This window comes from Anopheles coustani, chromosome X, assembly GCF_943734705.1.
Source record: "Anopheles coustani chromosome X, idAnoCousDA_361_x.2, whole genome shotgun sequence".
In the NCBI taxonomy this organism is placed as follows: domain Eukaryota; kingdom Metazoa; phylum Arthropoda; class Insecta; order Diptera; family Culicidae; genus Anopheles; species Anopheles coustani.
The window spans coordinates 2,820,485-2,844,852 of NC_071290.1; the positions used below are offsets into that span (position 1 = coordinate 2,820,485).

Genomic DNA, 24,368 nt, shown 5'->3' on the forward strand with positions numbered 1-24,368 from the left:
TGTTTTACTGAGTAAGTGTTGGTACAGTTCCCCCCCACAGCGGACACATCCGGCTTATGAAATGGTGGCATTTGTGTTCGGATGAAACAGTCAAGGGTCATCGGTCGTTTTGGATCAACCAGTAACGTGTATTCTATGCTCTAATGTACAACTTGGCATTAGTTTCTACAAACAACTGTGCTGCAAATAGGTAAAATGCGACTATATTTTTGCCTCCCTCAATCCCACAGCAGCTCCAGGATATAATAAAAACAACCTGCAAAGCGTACTCTTCACTGACTGATTGGAAATTTCTATAATTAAAGACTAAGGAGACTAAAATTGCTTTGGCAAAACCCTTGCACACCTTACTAAACAAGTCTTAGCTTATCACATTTGCTACAAAAGAAGAAGAGTCAAACTAATGTTTATGATTCTCCAATCGGTTGATAAGACATTGCAGAGGGTCGCACATTGGTTGCACGTCGTCTGTCGAAATGCTAAAGGCTTGCGAGAAAGCAGACAATGTACAATTTTACCTACCATCCACTAACGGTCTAGTTCAATCACCTACTAGAATTGCGGACATAACGGAAAAAGGTCCTACGAAAATCGAGTATCCCCGAAAGGATACCAAAAGGTGGCTCAACTCGCACAGGATCTACTTTGACATGCGTGAGCCGTGCGGTTCCTGTTCCGCCTCGTCGCGAACGCGCTGCGTCGTCGTTGTCGTCGTCGTGGTCGTCGTCGTCGCCGTCGTCGTCGGTTCCGGAGGCTGGTCCCGGAGTGGTTCCGGTACGAGCGACGTCGTAAAGCGACTCCCACCACATTGCTGCTGCCGGATGCTGTTCTTGTTGTAGCGGTTCGGGGCGATGCCGGTTCGCGGGCTGTCACTCGAGCGGCGACCGTCGTCCACTTCCGGCTGGTGCTGCTCGAAGCTGAACCGCTGGTAGTCCGTCTTGCCGTGGAAGCTCTTGGTGACGCGCGTCAACCTCGGTGGCTCGATGAAGCCCTCGCGGATCAGCAGCGCACCGGGTGTGTGTGGCACCTCCGCGTGGGACGTAGGGGGTGCGGGCGGCTGCGCTGGTTGTCGCAGGGCGGGCGGCTGATGCTGAACCTGGTGATGGTGGCTGCTGAGCAGGTTCCGCTCGTTGCTTGGCAGCTCCTTGCGCAGCTCGTCGAACGACATGTGGAAGCGGCGGGTCGGTGTGTCCGTCCCCGTGCGCCGCGTCCCGCTGGCCACACCCTCGCCGAACTTGTTCCCGCCGCCGTCCGCCCAGTCCCACTCGTGCTGCAGGTTCTTCGCCTCCGTCCGGCTGTCCTTCTCGTACAGGCTGATCTGGCGCTGGATGCGAGCGCTGCGCACCCGGTTGTCGATCTTACCACCCCCGCCACCGCTGCCGCCCGCTTCCACCGGCTCGAGCGGTCCCATCGCACCTCCGCGTGCCGTCCCTATCAGCAGCTTGGCCAGCTTTTCGTCCAGCGTGAACGGTGACTGCACCGCCATCGGTTTGACATCTGCCAGCGTTTGGGCGGCGGACTGCTCGCCAGTGCTCAGGCAGGTGTCGGTCGAAATGGTCGCATCTTCGTCGTCCTCCTCCGTGTTGGTGTTTGTGATCTACAAGCACAATGCAAAACACAGTGTGGTGAATCCCCCGCGCCTCAATTGTTCGACCCGCTACGCTTACCATATCGTTGGTGTTGGTGTTGGTGTTGGTGGTCGATCCCTTGGTCGCCTCGTTCGTATTGGTGTCCCAGTCGGAGCACACGCTGACCGGCGTCAGGTCTCCGCTGATGTCCAGCGTCGAGCTGCGCCTCCGACTACCATCCAGCTCGTCCGTCACCGTCGCACGCATCACTCCCCGACCCGCTCCCCTCGAGAAGTCCAGCTCCTCCCCATCGCTCTCCAGCACACTGTCCTGCAGGACGAGACGCTGCTGCTGCTGCTGCTGCTGCTGGGCCGCCGGGGTGACGCCCGGTTGACCAAACAGATGCGACAAGCCGGCCAGCTGCTCACTTCCTGCGCCCATCACCACCGTCGCCGAGGTTCCCGCCACCGCCGCCAGACTGCTGCTCCTCCGACAATGCAACGGGAAACGGGAAAACAAGTTTACATTAAAAAAAAAGGATAATGTGTCGCTGGTCGCTTACCCATCGGTGCTGCTGGTGATGCTGGCGGACATGTCGCTGCTCGGGCAACCGCGCGAGTACACCTCCGAGTAGTTCGGCGACGACGGACCGCCGCTCGACAGTGCACTTATGCTGCTGGTCATGCTGCTCGAGTGATCGCTCCAGCCTGCCGAGGGGTTGGTTGGTGGCGATGTAGGGCCGCGTGAGGAAGAAAGAAGAGCATTACAACAGACTAGCCGTCGCCGGGCGGGCGGCCTACAATTTATCTTATTATCAACCTTACCATAACCCCGTGACCAGTTCTACATTTATTTATTATTCGAATCAATATACAAAAGCCGAAAAACAGCGCAACGCAACCAGAAAACACGTTAAATTACATATTTGTTGAACGGCAATCCCGATGCATGAAAGGCGAAAGTAAATCGGCCTAGCAAACGGGGAAAGTCTGAATAATCATTCCTGCAAAAACCAACCATCGCTTACCGTTTGAATGCGACCGAATAACAAAACAGAAAGGCAGAAACGCCAACATAATGAACGAAAGTTATAAGAAAAAGCTAACCAATATAGTATTATGTGCTGGTTTCTCTATCGTGTTTGGAGAGCCTTGGGAAAGAAGACCCTTTCCTTGTTATATTGTTTTATTTTATCTTCCAACTCTCATTTTATTTCGTTGCATTGTAGACAGAGAGCAAGCAGAATGATTTGAAAGTCGAGCTACGCGCTGTACCCAATACCATCGGTCCAGATTGTGGACATGTACAGACGCATGTAAGCAAAGCTCTATCGGGTGCAGCTTGAAAAGGTGTCAGTGGAAGCAATGGTTTCCATTCCATGAAAAGTAAACAAACAAGAAACAAAGATCAAAAAACGGCACTTTTAGAAAAATAACAACAAGCTATGGAGAAACCATTAGATAAGATCGTTCTTTATTTGGCTGAAAATTGAACTGAACGAAATCAACATAGCCAAAATAAAGAAGAACAAACATACAGAAGAGCAGTTGCGTAGACGAGGGACAGTCAAATGGGACAGACACGTTGGCGAACACTTACGTTTACGGTTGCAAAACATACATAAATGAAACAAGAACGGAAGTAAAATAAACACAAAATTGGAGGAAAGCTAATTTAATCGTGTACATTTTCTTTGTATCACAAGGTTCGCTGCGGTTAAGATAAGTTTGCAATTTTTCGCTGAAAACGATAAGCGTACAAGAGAACAGAACAGGACGATGTTCGAAGTTATTGCTAGCAACCGAAACAAGCACCCGAATAGAAATATGATAGTTTGAGTTTTGTCGGCAAAATAGGACACGTAACTCCCGTTTGTTTGCAATTAGATTAACAGCCATAGCAAACCGTAGGAGGTTCGTGGGTTATCATCTTAAGACTCGACGACTTGACTTGACCACCATAGTGGTAATGTCGCTTAAAACTAAGAGTATACAATGGTTGGCTGTGAGAAAGCCAGGCTGAAATGAGTTGGTGCGGGAGACGTATGGTAGGGAGCTATACAGTCGATCGCATGTCCCGACGGGTCCAGTCAGGGTGAGGATCTGCCAAAGGTTGGAGGTTATGGCATGGTGGAGTAGTAACAACATGCTAGGTGCGACCGGGAGTGAGAGAGATAGAGGTTGCCTCGTTTAAACATTGCTGTCGCACTTACTCTGCTGCACTCCGGCGTATCCACCGCCGATGGCAGCTGTACCGGTGATCCTTCCGCTCGTGGCCGGCTCGGCCCGGGCATTTCTGTCCTCCGGACCTGCGCCTCCACCGGGCGTCGAAGTCGGCGGGCCAGAGTTGGTGGGCAGCTGACCGATCTGACCGGTGGCCGCTTCCGGCTGCTCGGCTCGCTTCGTTCCGAGCGTCACCGGCATCGACGAGGCGGCCGGTATCCCCGCCGCGGCCAGGATTGATGGATGCTTGGGCGGAGGTGATGAAGCCGGCGTCTTGAAGAGTGGCCCCGTCGTCATGCGCTCGAGAAAGGCGTCGAGCTGGCGAAGCGAAAGGGCGTTGTGCAGGGTTTCGAGGGGCCGAATCGGGGGCACGCCACCAAAACCTGTAAGAGGAGTGCATCGTTAGAGAGCAGCATAAACATTAGTTACCGTCCATACAACACAGTTCGTATGTATATCGTGTATGATGCAAAAAACAATGCCTATACGCACAAAGGAGACTCTAACCGAGCACTGTTAAAAAAGACTCGTACTCGTACTTACCCGACGGCGAAGCGGTGCTCGGTATCATGTCCCGCAGGTTGGGCGCCGACGAGCTGCCACTGATGACAGCGGTGCTGAAGAGACTGTTGGTGCTGGTGGCCATCTTCTTGCTGAAGGTACCTAACATTTTAAAGTAGCTCATCTGACCGGCAATGCTGTGCCGCTGGCGTCGCACCGACGTCGCCGACGCGCTCCCCCCCACCGTCGAGTGGCCTGCCGCCGCTACCCCGCCACCAACCCCGACACCGTGCAGCCCACCGGTGGACGACGAGGGCGTCGAGCAGCAGCAGCAGCAGTACGAGCTGCCATAGCCGCTGTAGCAGCAACAGCAGCAGCAGCATCCGCCGCCGCCTCCAGCGCGGAGGCAGCCGGCGGAGGACGAGCCACTGGGGCCCCCCGCCCGGCCGGCCCCGTAGCCGGCCGGACTTGCCTCGCAGCAACCGTACAGGCAGCAGCCGCCGGTAGCGCCCTCCAGCCGATGCTGGTGACCACCTTCGGCGGGCCCGTCGGGCGTTACTGCGGTTGCTGCTGCCGTTGCCGCTGGCCCTCCCGGTGTCGTCGGCGTGGCCTGATGGTGGTCATCGCAGCCCACACCACCGTCTATGGTGTACGATTTGACCAGCAGCAGTTTGGGTGCGCGCGAATGGTGCGACGACGACGACGGTTTATTACAGTCGTCGGCGGCGGCGGTGGAGATGGTGGTAGTAGTGGTGAGGGGAGTGACACACGACAAGGAGGTCGAAGCACATGCCGCAACAGGCGCAACAACAACGCAGGGGCCATTGGGGTCGGCAGGGCGAATCGGGTTCGTGGTGTTGTTGGCGATACAAGAAGGTGGTGGTGGTGGTGGTGGTGATGCCAAAAGGGAGCGAGTAGTATTAGAAAAAAAAATCGCGGCAGAAACAGTGCCGTTATTAGTACTGAACGGTGTTGGTGGTGAAGACGAGCTTGATAATGATGGCGGCTGAGTCGTTCGGGTGGTGGAAGTGGTAGTAGTAGTAGTAGTAGTAGCAGTACTAATAGTAGTAGCAGCAGTAGTGGATAGAGCAATAGGATCAGCGAAAACAGCGCAACACACCGTGCCGGTGCTAGTGCCGCTGCTCGCAGTGGATGTGAGATGAGGAGTTGGAAGGTCAACGTTGCCCGGAGCGGTTGATTCGAGCGCTGGCCCTATTATTGTGGAGGATAGTAGTGAGATGGAGGTCGCATGCGGCAAAAGCGGACGTCGACCGCTGTCAGCGAGGGCAGGTGCTTGCTGCGAGTGCTTGCGCGGGTCGTCCGGATCCGGATCCGGATCGGCCAGCTGCCGCCCGCTACGTCGCTGCCGTCTTTCGTGCACATCGTAGAACGGTGGGTATGAGGGCGGTTCGCATTCTTCGTCCGGGGGCGGCGTGGTCAGCGATACGAACACCATTCCTTCCGGGACGCGGGCATGCCAGCTCTCCTGCTCCTCCTCCTCCTCCTCCGGAGACACGGACCTACCGCCGCCCGTCCATGCCGGGCCGAGGGGAAGCGACGGATCGCTGGCGTATCGTGCGAGCGTACGCACCGGGTAGCGCACCCTCAAGGGTCCTTCGGAGTGGTCCGGCTTTGCGGCTCGATTGTGCGACGTTGGAACAGCCAGCGTGTCCAGCTGTCCGCCAACCGCCGAGGTGGTGTAACAACGTCCCCTCACCGCGCGGCGCTCACGGATCCGGGGCGTGGCCAGCGCCGTCCAGCAGGTGTAGCAGGGGCACTCCTGGTCGTCGTGCGCCAGCAGCTCGATGGCACTGCGCGTCATCAGCTGGTGATGCGTCCAGCGTCCTCCGATTGTCCGTGATGGCTGCTGCTGCTGCTGCTGCCGGCCATTATGGCGCACCGGATCGTTGGCGAAGGTGTACGAGAGCGATCGGCGCAGGGTGCAGGGCATCGTGGCCTCGTCGTCGTCGTGCGAATCGTGCTGCCCCAGCGCACTGTAGTAGCGTGAGGTCTCCGAGCCGCTCGCATCACCGCCCCCATCGACCTCGTCGTCCGACTCGGAGAAGGAAGATACGTACAGCTCCTGGTCGTCGAGGTTGGGCGTGAACTCACTGATCGAATCGCAGCTATACGAATTCTCCACCGGCCCGATGTAGAGCGTCGGGCGGGCTGGCAGCTCCATTCGCTCTAGCTCCTCGTCCTTCTGCTGCTCCTTCTCATTATTATTATTCTTACTCTTCTCCTCCTCCTCCTCCACCTCTTCGCGGCACAAAGAGACTATACTTGCTCTCCAACTCACCACCGCTGGTTCTTCCTCCCGGCGAACCGGCGGTTCCTTCGGCTGCTCGAGGTCCGACCGGTAGTGGCTTGCATCACCATCATCATCATCCGTACCCTTCTCGTACAGCTCGTCCAACCCGTCGTCTGCGGCATTACGGCAATGCCACCGACCACCGGTAGGTCCCGCCATCGATGACAGCGGCCGCGGCAGGATGTATGGGGATCAGAGGCGCCAGGGTCAGCGCCATTTCGAAAGCCAAATGGGGAACAAACAGGGAACACAGAACGCAGGGCGAAGGTGGCAAGCGGTAGGGGGTTAGGGGTAGAAAAAGAGTTCGAACACAACCACCCAACCGGTACCATTGTATATATTGCGAGGGAAACAACGCACAAGCAAGTGTATTAGAGGGCACGGTTAGTTACCGACCCACCGACATTTTCAGGTTCGGTGGGAAGGGTTGATTTGTAATTTGTTTTGAAAATACAGCATGTTCGGTTTCATTCGGTTTGGTGGTTTGTTGCGTTCCACAATTTAATTGTTGGTGATACCGAGAGGTGTTGTTAGTTTTTCGTTTCGTTTCGCGTTACATATGTACAAAACAAACGCACCCACGCACACCGACGTACAACAATTAGTTCGCACACCAAAGAAACACGCAATCGCATCAACAAGCGCACGTACAAATGCACACCGGGGTGGAAAACCAATTGTTTTCGATACGGTCCAACCAAATACGGTCGCCGAACATGTCGACAGCCAAAGGCAAACAACAGGCGAAAAGGAACCACACCAATGTAACAACGAAAAACAACCGATAACAGCAGAGCACGAACAAACAAACAGTAATAGGAGGAAAACAACAAAAATAACCACAAAAGAAAAAATTAAGGGAAGAAAACAACCACACAAAACAAAGCAGCAATAGAACACATTGAACAACACACACACAATGTAAAGGGGTGCGGGGGGAGGGCACAAATTTAATAGGGCGGCGTCACAAGGCAATCATGGAAAGGATAACGACAGTATGGAGATGTGTGTGTGTGTGTGTGTGTGTGTTTGTTAGTTTGTTTTTATTTTAAAAAAATGTTTGTTCGTGTTCCCAAATCCAAACGAAAACCAAACGCACCAAAGGATGCAACAAGAAAATCGATCGCACGATCGCCGAGCATCGAAAAGTGGGGAAAATTCGGAAAACAGATCAAAAGCAAGTATGTGTGTTTGAAATGAAGTAGAACAGGGCGAATTTGGATGGATATAGATGCGCAACACAACATTGTTATTGAAACGGGGTAAAAATCGACAAAACAACACAACGTATTAGGAAAAAACGGGAAAGCGCACACGCACGCACAACCACGCGTTTGGCCGAGGCCACGTGGTTTTACCAGTGATCGTGATGATTCCCCCGTAATCAAACGATAAACCAAGGATCCAAGTTGGAGAAGGGGGTTGGTTGGAAGGGTTCAGTTCAGTTGTGCATCCGGAGTTGGGGGGCCCGAGTTGGGTTGAATCGTTAAAGAAAAGGAGAGAGAGAAAGAAAAAAAAGAAAAACCACCAGAAGTTGAATAAAACATAACAGAACAATTAAAACACACCCATTAAGTTGAGAGCAAATGAAAGGTAATGTACAAAGAGTGTTGTATGCTTAAACAAAGTAACAGTGCTGTTACATTGCATGAGTAATATTCACAAAATGTGCATAAAAAGAAAAAATGTAGCCCGGCGAACTGTCAAAAACATATAAACGAACCACAAAATAAAAACGAAACGATTGGGGAGAATTGGAAGATATGGAAACTGTTCCATTTCGTAAGCCAATGTTTTTGCATGGATTAAGGATAGAAATGTCGTTACGATCTGGCAGCTTTGTTACTGTCCACGTCAACGATCCTGAATCAAAGTCGAAGGGTTCTTCAATGGAGAGCTTTAGAAAACGACCCAAAGTCTCCTACCACCAAAAACGTCTCTGCTAAACCGTACATCAACTCCAGGTGAAGAGGCGTGTGTAGATGGGATGATAATGGAGCGATGGCTGTTAGAAACGAGAGAGGGAGTGGGTGGAAAACGATTGTGGAACGGAACGGCCCAATGTCGGAGAATATGGAGGATCCTTCGTGGCGAACGTCGGTTGCAGACCAACCGAGGACACGGATCAACTGCCGGTCAGATGAGATTATATATATGTATATATAATATATAAATATAAGGTTCGTTTATAGTTGCGTTAAAACAATGTACGTGTAAATGGTTTATCGGTTTTACTGGTCTTGTTGCGCGGGGTCTGCTTTACTTTCCTGCTTGCGTGGTTTATCACACCTGTGGGTTATTATACAGTATTAATATTGTTTCATCCAGCTCGAGCGTTTATCCTTCTAATTGTTTGTGCATCCCGATAGTTGTTATGATTAGCAGGAACGAAATTTCACATTAGAGTAAAAGCTTCCCAACCTTTCTGCCCCTTTTGCTTTGTATCTTGTCTCCCATGGTGTGAGAAGTGAGACGGGAAAAGAATATAGCAAAATAATTGTATTAGCAAACCATAACCTACGTTTATCCCGGATGTGGTTCGTGCTCGTCAAAAGGAAAACCAAACACAACAACAACAATAGCAATAACAACAAAGGATACTCCTGGACGCAATGATGTAGTAGTGGTAGTTGGCCAGGTCGAATGCTGTGTCTGTGGTAGTTTGCGGGTTGGTGGGCGAGGTATCGATAATGATTCATTTAGGAAGGAAATTTGTATCAGCATCAAAGCAAGCATCAAACATAGGAATGCACAGTTGGCCTATAAACTGACATGGTTATCTTTGAGTCTTGAAGAAAAACGAAAAGAAAAATGTGAAGGGGATATTTTTGAAGAACGCTGGTTAGAAAACTAGTTTAGCAAATATGGGCCCAAAAGATAAAGTACGAGTCAAAAGGAAAACTGCAATCGTGTGTAAAGTTTGTAGTGTAAACAAAGAAAAAAAAAACATTACAATAGGAAATGATCATAAATGCCCGGTCCCGTGTAGCACATTGCATAACAACAAGGGTAAAACTACGCATGACGAAAACTACTACGCGAGAGGCTACGAAGAAACAATACATTTATACTACTGCTTGCGTTTCCGACTAACCGCCTGCCAGACAGGGGAAGTACTATAAGGAAGGAGGGAAACATTGTGAAACAACAACCGGACAGGAAAATCCTTGAGATCACCGATCTTTCCACCAGATGGCAATGCTAATGTGAGGGAGAAGGGGTATTCCCAATTTTGTTAGTAGCTTAGGCCTGATGGTGATGGAGTGCGCAAACAAACAACAACATCGAACGAACAGCTTTAGTTTCCAATTTAACACGGCACAACGTTGTGCAGATAGAGAGAAAGAGAGAGCGAGAGTTCGAGCACAAGAACAGAATAACCAACGACCAGTGAGTATATGCGTATGTGGGTTGCAATTTTGTACAGTAAGAAAGGCAACGGGATGCACCGGGAAAGCACGGGATCATGGCGGAAGGGGCGATGTCTTGTACCGCATTCGGAAACGCATGCTCACCTGCATGTGTGTGCAAAATGTGCAACAAGGAAAGGACACCAATGGGAAACAGTAGGTTCATCCACCAGAAACGTGGTTTGGAAATGAGAAACATTGGGCATTTAGCATGCACACAATGCATTGGGATCAAAATTACACAGCGTGGATCTAAATCAACCGGAAATCAGATACTACCATCCAGGAGCTGGACAAATTGAGCAAACCGAAAGCTTTGTCCCCGATAGCCCGAAGTTGTGTTCCGGGCCGGTGCAGGAAGGAGGCGGTGAACGATGTAGCACGAAATGTGCCGAACAGGTTAAGATGGTAAGGGTGAGAAAACAACTGGACAGCAGCCGGAATGCAGGGGATGGCTAGAGGGTAGGGTGGTGGATGAAAGGAGGGCGAAACTAAATGCCTACCATCCGGTCGGATGCCATTACCTTCACGCTTCGTCGTGTGCGTACCCGCGGAGCGTGCCTGTTCGCCGGCCGTCACAACGGTCAGTGCTGTTTATGTAGAGTGAGCCAGCCATACCCAAGTAAAGCGCCAGATGCGGACAGCATAACCCAGAGCCCCGGGGGGGAATGATTTGTGGCGCACAATTGCATAGCGTCGATCGATCGGTCCCAAGGCAGCGTTTTTTGGCGGCGAGTTCCAGCAATCCATCCGTTCGGCAACAGATAGCAAGAGCGAGGGGGTGACAGAGAAAAGTAGAGTTAAGCAATAAACTAACATCGAGCAACTAGTCTAAGTACAATGAACGGATGGACGGCACATGTAAACATACACCTGCACAGCACACACCCGGCGAGAACCCGAGCCATCGTATCATGGCTGACCCATTAGTCGTTGACATACAGGGACGAAGTGCACAATATGGCAAATCAACAAAGCTAGACAGTACAGATTAGCGAGCCACAGTTTTGTTGTATTATCAGCGCCTTATTTATAGCGCTGGCCCAAAGTTCAGTTCACTTATTATAACGCTTGTGATTAGTTACCGATCTCTTACGGTCTAGTTTCACAGCAACACCTTGTTAGATTCTATTCAAATATAGCGTCACATTAGTCGCAGAATAGAACAAAACAGGTAGCAAAATAACACGGTTAGATATTGATGTTAGATTGATACGCGGTGAAAGGTATCTCATTCGAATGAAGAAAATAGCAGTGTGCCGTATCTTTTTCGCTTTCCTTTCGTAAAAAAAAAATACTTATCGAAGTCTTCAAAATGTGAAACAAATACATGTGCTTGTGTTTCATTTCGAGGCGAGGATGTTGATGCGAGATTGTTAATAAATGTGTTATTTCAGAAAGTGGCTCGCTCTTGGAAAATTTTAATTTTGTTCTAATAAATTGTTGTTCAACAAAAAAAAAGCGAGAAAACTAGAAACTAATTCGTTTTCGTTTCTATAAACCAAAATCCAAAAACAGCAAATGTTATCTGAAATAAAATGTGTGTGTAGCTACTATGATAATGAGATCTTTGCTGCTTTTTTAAATTCCAACGCATGATTAATAAAACATGCTCACAACCACCAGTGAGATCAAACATTTTCAACCTGTCTGACAAGCAAATATTTCTAAAGTGTTTTGTTATGAGAAAAACTTTTTCGTTGTTTATATACGCAGTGATAATAAAATTTTAGAAATGAAATGAAAAATTAAGCTATTCGAAAACCCAATCGGGTATTTTGTAAACGTAATATAAGTAAAGATCGAATGACTTCCAAATGACTTTCCACAAAGTACCGTTATGTTCAAGTGGTTGTATCAGGTAAATTCTAAATAACAAGTTAAATTCAGTCCACTTTCAATGTAAAAACGAGAGGAACGTCATGCGTGGTGCTAGTGTTGGACACGCTTTGATGCATTCAGCATGGCAGCTGCCATGCTGTTTTACATCGGTTTCGGTTATACCTCGGAACGAACGCGTTAGGAAGTGAGTTTTACGACGGTTATGCGTCGCTTAGCCTAAATGTGCCATTCATGGCAGTCAAAACGTTCGAAAGCTTATCGTAGCAAGTCGAAAGTTTGTTTGGCAAATGATCGCCGGCAAGCGGCGACGGGCGGACGACACAGAGACACAGGTCACAGTGATGCAACAGGATTGCGGCAAGCCCAACATAAGAAGATAATCCCGCCACAGGCAGCGCACTTCAGCACAGTAGCAGCAGTGCCCACCACAACGTTACCTCCTTTACACTTCGACCGCAGCTGGGCGGCCTTGCCGTGCCCGTGATGCTGGTGGTGATGGTGGTGATGGTGCGGGTGGCTGTAGTGCGTGGCGGCGTGATGGTGCGGCTGGTGCTCGAACGAGCGTGCCCGCGGCTCTGAGTCCGGGCTGAGCGGGCGCACGATGTCCTTCGGCGTCGCACCGAACGAGCCCGTCGTCGTGTGATGATGGCCGTGAAGCTGCTGCTGCTGATTCTGCTGGTGCAGCTGCTGATGTTGATGCTGCTGCTGCTGGTGTTGCTGCTGCTGCTGCTGCTGAACGGCCAGCTCTTCGCTCAGCCGCTTGGCCAGATCCATCGCTTCGTGCCCGGACACGGTATGGCACGAGCCGATCGGGATCGGCGATGACGGTTTGACCTTCTTGATACGGCGCTCTTTCACTGGCATTCCGGCGCTACCGAAAGCGCTGATGCTCTGACGAGCCTGAGGGCAGGAAATCATTTAACGGGGCCGGGCTATGTCATTTTAGCATTCCATTTACTTACCATTTCGCCGCCATGGGTAGGCGTTTTCGAAGGCGTGTGGTGCAGGGAGGAATTGTTTGACAACGAACTTTCCTCTTCGGTGTCGTTTTCTTCGTCGATTCGCGACGTCGTATCTTCATCACCGCTCTGAAAAGCAGAATAGTAACCGGAAAAAGGATCTAGTAACGTTCACCACTAACATTATGTCCTTTCCGGACACCACTTCCAAAGATTGATTGGGCCAACAACAGTTGCATTTGATACACTTCTAACACATGTTGAAGGAAGTAGAATTGATCGTGATCGTAAGGAATTGGAATCACACACAGTTATCACAAGGTTGATTCGTGGTTCCGGACAGGGTTGACTTGAGTTCTTTCGTATTTTCTTTCCCAACAACATCGTAATCCTGTATGGCGTGTGTGGTGGTTCTTACCGCGTTCTTTGACGTCACCGAGTCGTTACGGCTGTGCGGTCGGAAGCCGGGCCCGGGGGGCAGATTCTTCTGTACGCAACAGTTCACACCCGGGCTGAAGTGCAGCTCCACGTGGAAGCGCTCCTCGGAGCTCGGATCCTTCATGGGGTCCTCGTAGAGCATGATCACGATCTGCGACATGTAGTTCAGCTCGGACACCATCGACACGTAGTCCATCGCCCGGCGCCACTGCTCGTCGGTGAGCACGTTCAGTAGGCCACCGTGGCGCAGCACGGTCAGCAGCGAGTGGATATGGCTCTCGCTGGTAAAGTACAGCCGGGTGCGCACATGCCGGCCCGGGCTCGAAACACCGTGGCTGTAGCGCGGATTGAGCCGATTGACGCTCTCGTCGCCGCCGAGCTCCTCGATGTTGCGCTGCAGGTCTGCCCGAATCTTCTTCAGCAGCGGCGTGCAGATGCCCTGCCCGATCGTGAGCTTTTCGTGCGTGGTCAGCCCGTACTCCTGCGGAATCACGATGTCGGCTAGATACTTGGCGGAGATGTACAGCTCCTCGGCGAGATCGAACTGCAGCGTGTGCTGGTTGTGCTGCAGGTCGTACTTGATGCAGTCGTAAATGTCCGGTATCTTCGAGATGTCGTAGCTTTTGTTCTTGGTGCAGAAGTCCTTCTCGATCTTGCCCCAGCGGCGCCCCATCAGCTCCCACGTCTCGCCGTGGTACAGCACCGCGTCGCGCGTCTTAGGATCGTCCCGCTTGACGGCAACCACCGCCATCAGCGAGCGGATGAGCGAGTGCACGTGCGCACAGCACTGGACTGGGTTCTTTACGAAGTTCATCGCCAGGTTGATGCTGATTGCGTTGCCCGGATTGATCGCGGCCCGGTCCTCGCTCGAGAACTCGCGATCGATCTGCATCAGTTCGTGCAGGCGCGATTTCGCCATGTTCTGGTACTTGCTCGAGTCGCAGTCGTTGTCGAGCAGCCCGTTCGTGTTGGCACTCTTGACCATCTGCACCAGGATCGGCGTCAGTTCGCCCTCGAGCGCCAGCAGGCCTTTGGCGAAGGCGGCCGCCGTCATTTGTACGCGCCCCTCGTCCGAGGCGTAGATCTTCAGATCGTGCCGATAGGTTGAGTGCAGTCGCAGCAGCCCGAGTCCCTGCGTGCCCGGACCTTCGCCTGCACCCGGCTGTCGGCTCTGTCCGCCCGGGTACATGCACCGGAAGATGCGACCCATCTCCTCGGCCTGAATGCGCCCGGCCGGCGTCAGTTCGCCGCCCCATTTCAAAATCAGTACCAGAGACGGCTCTTTCGGTGCATCCGCTAAAGATAAAAAAAAATCACGACCATTAGTTTCGTCTTTCATCACCACCGATCAAACATAAAGAGAAAGAACAGGAGCACCGTACAGACAAGGAAAGATAGCACAGAAACTAGGGAAGCGGTAGGAAACATTAGGACCACTTTTGTGACATCGAGAAAGCATGTGTGCTAGTAACAAACTAGTGCTGACGGAAAAAAATGCAAAAGGCGCAGGCGGAAAAGGAGGTGGTGGGGTGAAAAGTGGAGCTCAATACGAACGCACAAAATAAAACAAACGTACTGCAATCGTGTTTACCATCATCTGAGCTAGAGCCACGCGGACGCCCTTTGGGTTGATACTTCATCTGCACCTTTCGATTGATGCCGGAAAAGTGTCCATACCTGGAGGAGAGGAACCGAACGAAACGGTGCAAGTGGTGTTAAAATTCTCCGTGCCTGTTAAACTATCGTCTATCGGCTTACATCTCCAGCACGCTCTTTAGTTGCTCCAGCTTGCTTTGCTTCTCCTCGATCTCCGAATCGGCCGCTTTGGTTTGTATTTCGGCCAACAGTGAGCGGGCGATGTCCAGGATCTCCTGCAGCTGCTTCGGGCGCTTCAGCTTGATGTGCCCGTACCGGTAGCCGTCGTACTTTTCGAAGATCTCGAAAAACTTCTGGTGCCGCACCTCGACCTTCATCTTCTGCTTGGGCGTGCGGTCGCCGTGACGGATGACGGCGGTCACGCACCGCAGCTCCATCATCTTGCCGAACGTGGTGGGCACGATCGGAGGATCGTCCAGCTGGAACGGCACCGACCACGGTATGTGCAGCTGGGGTGCCAGCTCGCGCAGTATCATGTTGCCCAGTATCTTGGCGCAGTCGTCGTAGTACTTGTTCGAGTTTTTTACGAAGCTGAACCCGTTCACGTCGCACACGAACGATTTGCCGTTCGCGCGCAGCAGATCGAACCCGCACACCGTTTGCTTGAACGCCAGGCACACCTTGCGCGAGATGAGCTTCTCCGCGTTGCTCAGGATCACCGGGTAGCGAATCTCCTTGCCGTCGCTGTCCCGTTCGACCTTACCGTCCAGCGCGGGGCTCTTGCGCGCTTCCGCGTGCGCATAGTCCGGCCCGACCGTGTACACCTTCACGTCCGTGCCGTCGGTCGGCATGAAGTCCTCGTAGATGAAGCTGCCCGTCTTGCGCACGCGCGACTCGGGCGAGTAGACGCTGCTCCGACTGCCGATCTTGCGAAACAGCCGCTGACTGCCGCCGCCGGCCGACGTCGGATAGTAGATATAGATGTTGTGATCCTCCGCCGACACCGGCTTCTCGACGAACGGCTTGTTAAACACAACCCCGTTCACCTCGACGTGATCCTCCGACTCCACCAACTCGTGCTCTGCAAAAGCCCACCGATAAGTGATAGTTAGACGATAGAGAACGGCTTTTACCACAACACGTCATACTTACGCTTCGGATCTGGCGAGTCACGGTCCAGAACCGCGTAACGCGGTATTTCGATACCCTCGTGTTCCAATATGGCGTACACTCGACGCCGGTCCTAAATGTTGGGCACGGAAAGAGAACAGAAACGAATCCCACCATGATTATTAGTACCGGTTTACTCTAACGCGCTTGGAAAATTGTTGCTAGTCTAAACCTTCCTAAAGCCACCCGGTCAGGCCCTGAGTTGAAAACATTTTATTTACAGTTGTATCGGGGGGACTCGCTTGCGGATTGAAGGGATAAACCGAAATCATAACGAATTAACCTACCAACGTTAAGTTAAGGGAGCTCTGGAAGGAAGGCAAAAATGCAACACGTTCTAACACACGCATGGTATGTTTGTTCCACGTTAACCATATTGTAACAGGAGGCGAGCACGAGCAGAGCAAACTTTAATAAAGTTCTGACGTTTTCATTGAACTCTCATGAAACATCTCTCATATTGCGTCAGCAAAATGTGGAGCTTAATAACAGAATACGGAATGGTAAGGCAAAATACACAATGTGGATTGAAACCTACGATTACACTCAACGATATCAACTACAAACTGAGCTTTAACTTTACAAATTTCGTACCAGGATAGTAGGTCCGGAGTGTTTTTTTTTTAACTTCTATTGCTTGTTTTTGTTCTGACATTTCGAGTTCCATTTTTTATCGGAGCATAGCTTTAGAATTTTATCAAACCTATTATTTGGTTTTATTCTGGTGCTTGTGATTATACTTTTAGTATTTGTTATAACTGATCGTAATTTCTTTGACAAAATTTTAATTCCCTACATAATCAGTTTCTAAACTACTTTAATCTAAGAATTGAGGTTGAATGAAGGCCGTAATCAACTGCAGGTTTGCACAACGTTTACTCCACCTTACGCTATATATAGAACAGGATTCAACTGCATGGAGAGAGAGAAACAATTGGAGGATGAACATGCATACCCGGCGTTTTGGTAATTGTTCGCCTTTCTACTATTTTTTTTACTTAATACAAAAAAACACCCACACACACACACAGCTAAGCCGTCAAGAGCTCAGGGCTGCGTATTCGCTAGAACTGAAAAAGTAAAACCCGGTGTGGCAGCATTGGTCGATCGGTCACGATGCAGCGAGGATGGCTGAGGAGACGGAGGGTGTGTGACGTGTGACGAGAGGGGTGGTGGGGGGCTGTGTTTGAGGTTGGGAAGGTAGAACTGAACAGAATGACTGCGTCGGTTGCGTTACCTCCTGCACGGCACAGGCAAGCCAGATTTGCCCCACACACGCGCGCGCGCACACACACACGCACACACAAGCACACACCGTGGTCCCGTCACAAATCGGCAACAAACCGGAGAAAAAGGATAAAGAAAGGATCATGCGGAGTCAGTGATCGGTGTGTGACCGGCGGTTACCTTCTGCCCGGCTGAGCAAAATACATGTAGAGCGTGACAGAAGGTCATCTAGCTAGCGGTTGTTTACGTGTGCAGATATGCGATCGCTGTGGCGTGTGCGTTTGCGTGTACAGATATGTTGTTAGATGCAGTGCCCGAAATTCCTATAAATTGCACCACCAGGTCTTTAGTTTGGTAAACAGGGCGGTTACAGGAATTTCGGGTACTGTAAGAACGAAATCGAGATAGAAATGCACACCCAGGTGACAGAAAGCGTATGACAATGGAGGGAAAAAACCCCAGATACTATGGGATATGAGCAGGAGCAGTTCAAAGCAGGTGAAAAAAGGGCAAGTGCAACCTACCTGAATGTCGAACTGCATGTGCAGGTTATTGATGACGTACGGCTGGCGGAGCTGTGCGTACTGAATCGCCTTCTCCAGCGGGAAACCCTTCGAGTGGAACGAGATGAGGCAGTCGCAGAGCGGCCACCGGTCGACCGGTTCGTTGAGGATGATATCTTCGCCGATCACCACCATCCGGATGTACTCGAACTCCTGCAAGCGCGTCAGGATCTCCTTCATCGGCTTCGACTGCGACTTCTTGGACATGGCGCACACGGCCACCACCACCTGCTTGCCCGAAGTGGACGAGTCGTCCGAATCGAGTCCATCCGTCGGATCGAGATCACCCTGCGAGAAAAGGCAAGACACGTACAGTGGAAAGTGGAAACATGAGAAATCTTCTCTGTCGGAGGGCACATGCGGAGAACGCGCAGAAAATGGTACGGAAGAGATACATTATCAGACCGATCGAACCGGGGCAAACAAACAATGGAATGATGGATGAACTGATACACGCCACGCGACAAGAACAAAAAACCGGGCCGTACGTTAAGCATCATACACTCGTCGCAACCGCAGCATCCTTCGTCGTCGACATCCGGATCCAGGTCGTTCCGGTGGTCGCCGTGCAATCGGCACGTATACAGCAACACATCGTCTAGGTCTAGGTCCAGGCCGGCCCCTTCGTCGTCGGAGAGCGCCCGTTCCGTCGGATCGTCATCTTCGTCGAACAGTGCAGTGTCATCATCATCACCACCAGCAGCACCATCAGCGCTGGTGTTATGCCTCGAGGGCAGGAAGAATTTGGCCCTCTCCTTGGACTGCCCTGGGTTCGAGTCATGTTCCCGCGTTTCGTCAATGCTCGGTTCACCGATTTGAGCCTCCGCGGTATCAGTCACGACTGGGGAGCTGCCACGACCATGGCGACGCCGGCTGCGTTCCGTACGTCCAGCTCCCCGGCGAAACTTTGCCAATCGCCACCAGTCCCGCAGCCAGGACCATTCCATATTAAACTGCAATGCTTTTGTATGTCTTCCTCTAGGGTTTTATTTTCAGCCGGCAACGGTACCGGTTCCTCAATGGGTTTAAGTTTCTTTACACTGTCGCGCACTAACACCGTTGTAATTACACTATCCTGAAAAGGGATGCATCCACATCAACTCGTCATAGTGACACACATGTCAAGCTTCATCCTAGTCATGCTTCCACCATCCAAAAAACCTCTTCTGGAACTTCAAACTCGCCACACCTGTTTGCTCGTTCACTCCAAGATTTTACACTTCTTTTACATTTAATCTCAAGACATTCCCTAATGCGACTCATATATTGCACACCGGTGGTCAGCCGTTAAGTACTCTTTATGCTTCTACTCCTTTCTGTAATATTGCTCGAAAAAGGCTGAGCGGAGGCAGTTCCATTCGTAACGTCTGCCCCAAGTCTTCATCTACGCAAATCCATCTTCAATTAAGAACAATTCTTCAATTCCCTTGAACAATTCCCTCAATCCCGTTGCCACTTTGATTGTCGGGAGCGTCTCTTGTGAATTATGTCGTCAAATTTGAGCAATCTCCAAGCCAACCTATGATACTTGTCGGGAAGGAAAAGATGTCTCCATTGCCACTCGATTTCCTATCAAGTTTCCATCAAACATACGCACCGCTCAGAAAAATCGCTACCGACACTCGAACGTGTTAAATAAACGTTACCGAATGTTGATTCTTGAATTGACTCGCCACACAGCAAAGTCGTACAAGCGAGTCTGATAAAGCATTCCTATCAGTCGGTTAATTGGAGTGTCAGTATGGTTTTGAATATCACAGGCGTATCGTAATCATATCCTTTGTACTAAGATCCGTACAGTTTTGGTACGTAAATAGATTCATCAAGTCTTCCCTTCCTTTCATTTGGCAGTGTGTATAAAACCTCACCCGTAAGGCACAAGCTGCAATCCTTTTTTCATTCTCTTGGTGTTCCACAATGTGGCAACAAATCGAATAAATCCAATGTTGATGGTTCCTGTTGACATGTTGAGGAAACAGTCGTGTGGAAATAGAAAACACCTTCCATGTCTCCAACGCTGGCAATTTCCATCGAGGCCCAGGAAAAAAGGGAAAGCAATGTCACAGGATGGACGGGGCCGATAGTAGTTGATAGACATTACTCTGGTCACCAGCGAGTGGCGCTGGGAATTTACGTATGAGACGCTGCGATGTTAGCCCGTACATGTCAACACGCCATGAGATGTGCACCACCAGACAGTGGCGTCTGTCTTTGACAACGTTAAAATAGCTTACCTGTCAAGGTGATGCCGTAAGAACATAAGCGGTAGACATAATTTCGTTACAAATGGATACGTACGTACACGTTTAACGTTGCACGTCGCTTCAAAGCACCTTTCGATGGGCCACTCCGGTTATAAGGCACGTCGAGAAAGGTTTCCTAAGCTGGGTCTTTCTAATGTGGTCCATCTGGTAGAGGTATTGAAACTCTCATCGAATGTGTGGTACTGTTTGCCATACGGGATGAGAAGGGAAGAAACTACGAAATTCTCATATCAAACCTTACTTCCAGTGGACCGGGACCAACGACTTCGGTTGGTGACTCATATTGCACGTTCTCCTCGCTTCCTTCCAGTTCAGTCGCAGACCGGCGGTACCGTCATACCAGCCATTTTTGGAAGCTATCTCTTATCGGCCGTTTATCATATACCGCAGCTATCATCTCGGGGAGGCCTGAAAAATCCCCTCCAGCCACTTACTGATATGGCGCTGGTTCACGTGATAATTGCTCATCTGGAAGTGAATGTGCCCCGGCAAAACATTCTCGTGAGCATCGCGGGCAAACAGCTATTGCCTTATAACATTCGGCTTGATCCCCTCCAACATGCCAGGTTACCTAAACACCCGAAAGGAACGTGTGATCCTTGTCCTGTTGATTTTGGCTTGCACCGAAGCCAATCGTAAACAAACGGGTAAATCCTGGCATATACAATTTGGAATAAAACAGTTTGTAATTTCTGCAGCGGTTAGGCACATTGTGAAGCGCTTTTTAACACCACGACTAGAACCGAGCAATGAACGATGGGGTTATGAAACGTGAATTCAATACTGCTCAACGGGGCGGATTTGGATCAACTAGACTTCCAGGTTCGTTGGTTTATAGATGCAGTACACATCTCAAGATTATTCGCCGCTCGTGGGCACAATCATTTGCTTCCGACATTGCACCAAAATAAAACCGGATCCATGGCAGCAGCGACGAGAGCATGCACGCACACCACACTCACTGACGCGCGCACACCGGTGACCGAGCGGAAGGCGCACACACATTCTCGGTAGAATCTCTTTCCGGCTCCGATACGGAGCCAACTACTATGCCGCTTTCCCTAATCGCACTGCTCCAGATAGCGCCACACCGCAGCGAAGTCGATAGAAACGTTGCGTTTGATGGAGCGGCTGGCATTTACGACCAGCGGACGAACGGCATGCGGTCGAACACCGACGTTCTTCTCCGTTTCGATTTTGTGGGGCGCGAATGGGGCGCAATTAGTGCCAACCAACCGATGGGACCGAAGATGACAGCCAACTGACAACACACAGGTTGACCGTGGTCCGATCCAAGATCTGCTGCTTCGGCATGGAGCACAGCACGAAGCAAGGCAAAAGTAACCAATCACCTCGCTGCAACCTACGCCATCCTCCCTGCTGCTGCTGCTGCACCAGCATTCTCTGACCACATCTGTTTCTATCGTGCGGATTGCCGTTTGGCCAACGACTGTTTGGCTCTCCTTCTCGCTCGACCCATTCGCTGCTATCGCTGACGGCCGCTGGTGGCCGGTTCACGGGGAGGAGGAGCAGGAGCAGACAGGAGGCGACGGATGAGAAGGTCAGCGCTGGACGGAAGGGTTCCATTTAACGCGCGTCCGCCGTCGTGTAGACGCACACGTCCACGGCCCACGTCGCCAGCTCGGCACCACGGTGACAATTTAGTAACCGTGCGCGGTGTTTGCCCCAAAAGCGCGACACCACGCCAACAAACACTACACATTGGCTGATTCTTTATCGCGCCACCACTACTGTGATGGTAGCTTACGATCCCACCAAACCAAGGTTTGCCGTACCTGAGTTGCTTAGTGGTACTATCCATTTGATGAGAATGTATTTACAATATCGAACCTGGATAATACGGACTCGGATTATCAAAAATAGGTTAGATGTCGTCACGTCCGATATTTTTTTAATTTTAGGGTTTTATTGAAATATTAATTTAGCAAATATGCAAATAACGCTGGGTATCAAATCACAGTCGCTTGGAGGTATTTTTACAAAAGTATTCGAGGCAATATATTTAGGTGAACCAAAAACACCCTTGAATGAATGCCTCTCTTGTCTAGAAACCCTGTTTTAAACATGTAACCAAACCTCACTCAAACATGAGCGATAAATTAGGAAAAACCTAATTAACTAACTGCTTGTGCCATAGTACGTAAATGATTTTTTCTTAAACCTTCTGGCATCAAATTCTGACAACAGTATAAAATGCTACTGTAACAAAAAAGAAATGTTCGATAGAGAATGTTTGTCCTGCACCATAATATTCAAAATGATAATTTGTTCAAAGATGTAACAGATAGAAAAATAAACATCTCACGGTTCCAAAGCACAGCATCGCTGTGGCATGTGCAAGTCCAGCTATCGCTTGTTTTCATGGAGAAATGCTTTTTAGATCATCGTTACATTATACAATGCGAGTTTTGCAGGGAATCGTCAAGCCAAACCTAGAAAAAAATGTGCGAAAAGAATTAAAAGTACAGCAACTGAAAGTGCACCTTTGCATTTTGCCCCATAACTGAAATCGGGTTCTTTTGAATAAATGTTCAACCACAGATGGAAGGCCCAGTTCACCAAATCTAAACCGCATGGCTGTGGCAACTATGAAATAAGGGTAAAGGTAAGGTAAAAATGTCCAAAACGTCCCAGCTGAACACTTGAAAAACAATCAAAGCTCATAAAAATTTCGTTTCCAAAATATGTGTTGAAATTGGTATACAATGTCACCTTAAAAAATTTACAAATGAAATGCGACTAAATAGTTTTAAGAAATACCCGTTGGATTTTCGTTAGCGCTTAAAATAATTCGAGAACTAATCCTTTTTTTTGTACAGTTTTTTCTAGTGTTGCAATTGCTATTCTAATGAAAACAAAATCGATTCGTTTAACACTAAAATTAGGTCGCAGAAATCCTGACGCCGCAGGTTGTTCATCCCTGTTTTCGCACGTCCTGTGCAGCTGTTCGGTGCAAAAATGCATTGACGTCATCAAACTGCTATTTTTTTTTGTATATCCTTCTTTCGTAGTGCATAGATGCATCTTGCAGCTGATGCACATTATGTAATATAGTCAATAAGCAGAGAGGGATTCAGTTAATAGGTAAAGACTTGCTGCCGCATGCTGCTGGTGACAACAAAAAAGGACTGTGGGTTAAACATAAATCAACACTCACCTCATCGCCCACATAGAAACCGGGTCTTCCGGAAGGGGTCTGCAATGCACTCCCGGTGCCATCGTTGGATGAAGCCTGCTTTAGCCCCTGGTAGCCACTTTCCAGTTCGGTGTAGGACATTTCAGTGCCGGACAGGACTGTAGCTGCTCCTGTGCCTGGTTATAGGTTATTTCGCTTTCGGGAACAGTGTTCAGAGGGCACACAAGGACGACACGCAACATGCATACACAGTACGTACAGAAACGTAACAGAAGAGATGCGAAACCAACCTATGCCAGCATGTTGTTATTGGAAAAAGGCAATGGGTAGTAATTTCACAAAAATAAAATGTTCGTGGTTTTCACTGAATTTTGATGCCGGCTGTAGGATGTGTTTTGAGGCATGCCTGAAGGTCGATTGCGTGGCTACTGATTACACTTAGCACACATTCGCCTGGAAGCTAGAAACACCAATTGATAAGCTCCGCGAAACATCGATTAGCGATACACATAATTCACGATCTTTGTGTCAGTTTTACATCACCATTTGTGTACTGACTGCATCATGCTTTTCCTACGGAGTCTTTCTATTTTCTTTTTCCATTTTCCTTGGCCTGCGTAGAAGAGATTATCAACTGAGCCAGGCCCGATGGCACGGTAAACGTGAATAGTGCAAGCTTCGGACAAATCAGAACACACTTCAACGAAACTGTAGCCAACTGTAGGAAAGAAGTTCGGAGATATTGTTTCCCTATTGTGCCATTGAACGCTAGAACTGCTAAAACGAGTACGTTGTATGTGCCGTGGTAGTCGATGTTTGACACTAGCCACGTTCTGAATATTTTCGAAACTGACGGCGTCTGCTGATACAGATATCGGTTTTCTTATTGGTGCGCACTTTCTTATCTACATCTAGGATGTCACTATCCTACGGTAACAAAAGTTGGCATGACACAGGACACGTGTGGAAAAACGGTAGCGAAAATAGATGTTTACAAGGTTGTGTTATGCTGTGTATAAACCGAAGGAAATTTTAACTTAAGCAAAAGAGAAACCTTATCACAAGGTTTCCAAGTATTGCTTCAAATTGTGAACATTACAAAAAAACACACGCTTTTAAGGTTTTTCTGCTGGTTTGCAT

General features: G+C 49.8%; 1 protein-coding gene across 2 annotated transcripts; it reads right to left on the minus strand.

The window, feature by feature from the left end:
• Positions 1-122: 122 nt before the first annotated feature.
• Positions 123-24,119, minus strand: LOC131269637 (inositol hexakisphosphate and diphosphoinositol-pentakisphosphate kinase). 2 transcript variants are annotated; one of them, XM_058272102.1, is made up of 15 exons: positions 24,083-24,119; positions 23,250-23,841; positions 17,769-18,095; positions 16,000-16,090; positions 15,010-15,928; positions 14,843-14,928; positions 13,232-14,547; positions 12,817-12,942; positions 12,292-12,754; positions 10,537-10,602; positions 4,334-4,933; positions 3,781-4,173; positions 2,131-2,275; positions 1,668-2,049; positions 123-1,597 (listed from the first exon to the last, which is right to left on the minus strand). In XM_058272102.1, exons 2-15 carry the CDS (start codon positions 23,367-23,369, stop codon positions 641-643), a joined length of 5,991 nt encoding a protein of 1,996 aa, XP_058128085.1. In that variant the 5' UTR covers positions 23,370-23,841; positions 24,083-24,119; the 3' UTR covers positions 123-640. The 2 variants fall into 2 exon arrangements, with proteins under 2 accessions (XP_058128085.1, XP_058128084.1); XM_058272101.1 differs by lacking the exon at positions 24,083-24,119 and having other exon boundaries at positions 23,250-24,077.
• Positions 24,120-24,368: the final 249 nt, after the last annotated feature.

What these genes read in the sequence shown, in the direction of transcription:
- LOC131269637 (XM_058272102.1), bottom strand. Translation starts at nt 23,369, where the DNA reads ATGTCCTACACCGAACTGGAAAGTGGCTACCAGGGGCTAAAGCAGGCT. An exon ending in GCACACGACGAAGCGTGAAG is followed by an intron (nt 4,934 to 10,536) that starts GTAATGGCATCC and finishes CGTACACCATAG; the next exon opens with ACGGTGGTGTGGGCTGCGAT. An exon ending in GAGCACCGCTTCGCCGTCGG is followed by an intron (nt 4,174 to 4,333) that starts GTAAGTACGAGT and finishes CTCCTCTTACAG; the next exon opens with GTTTTGGTGGCGTGCCCCCG.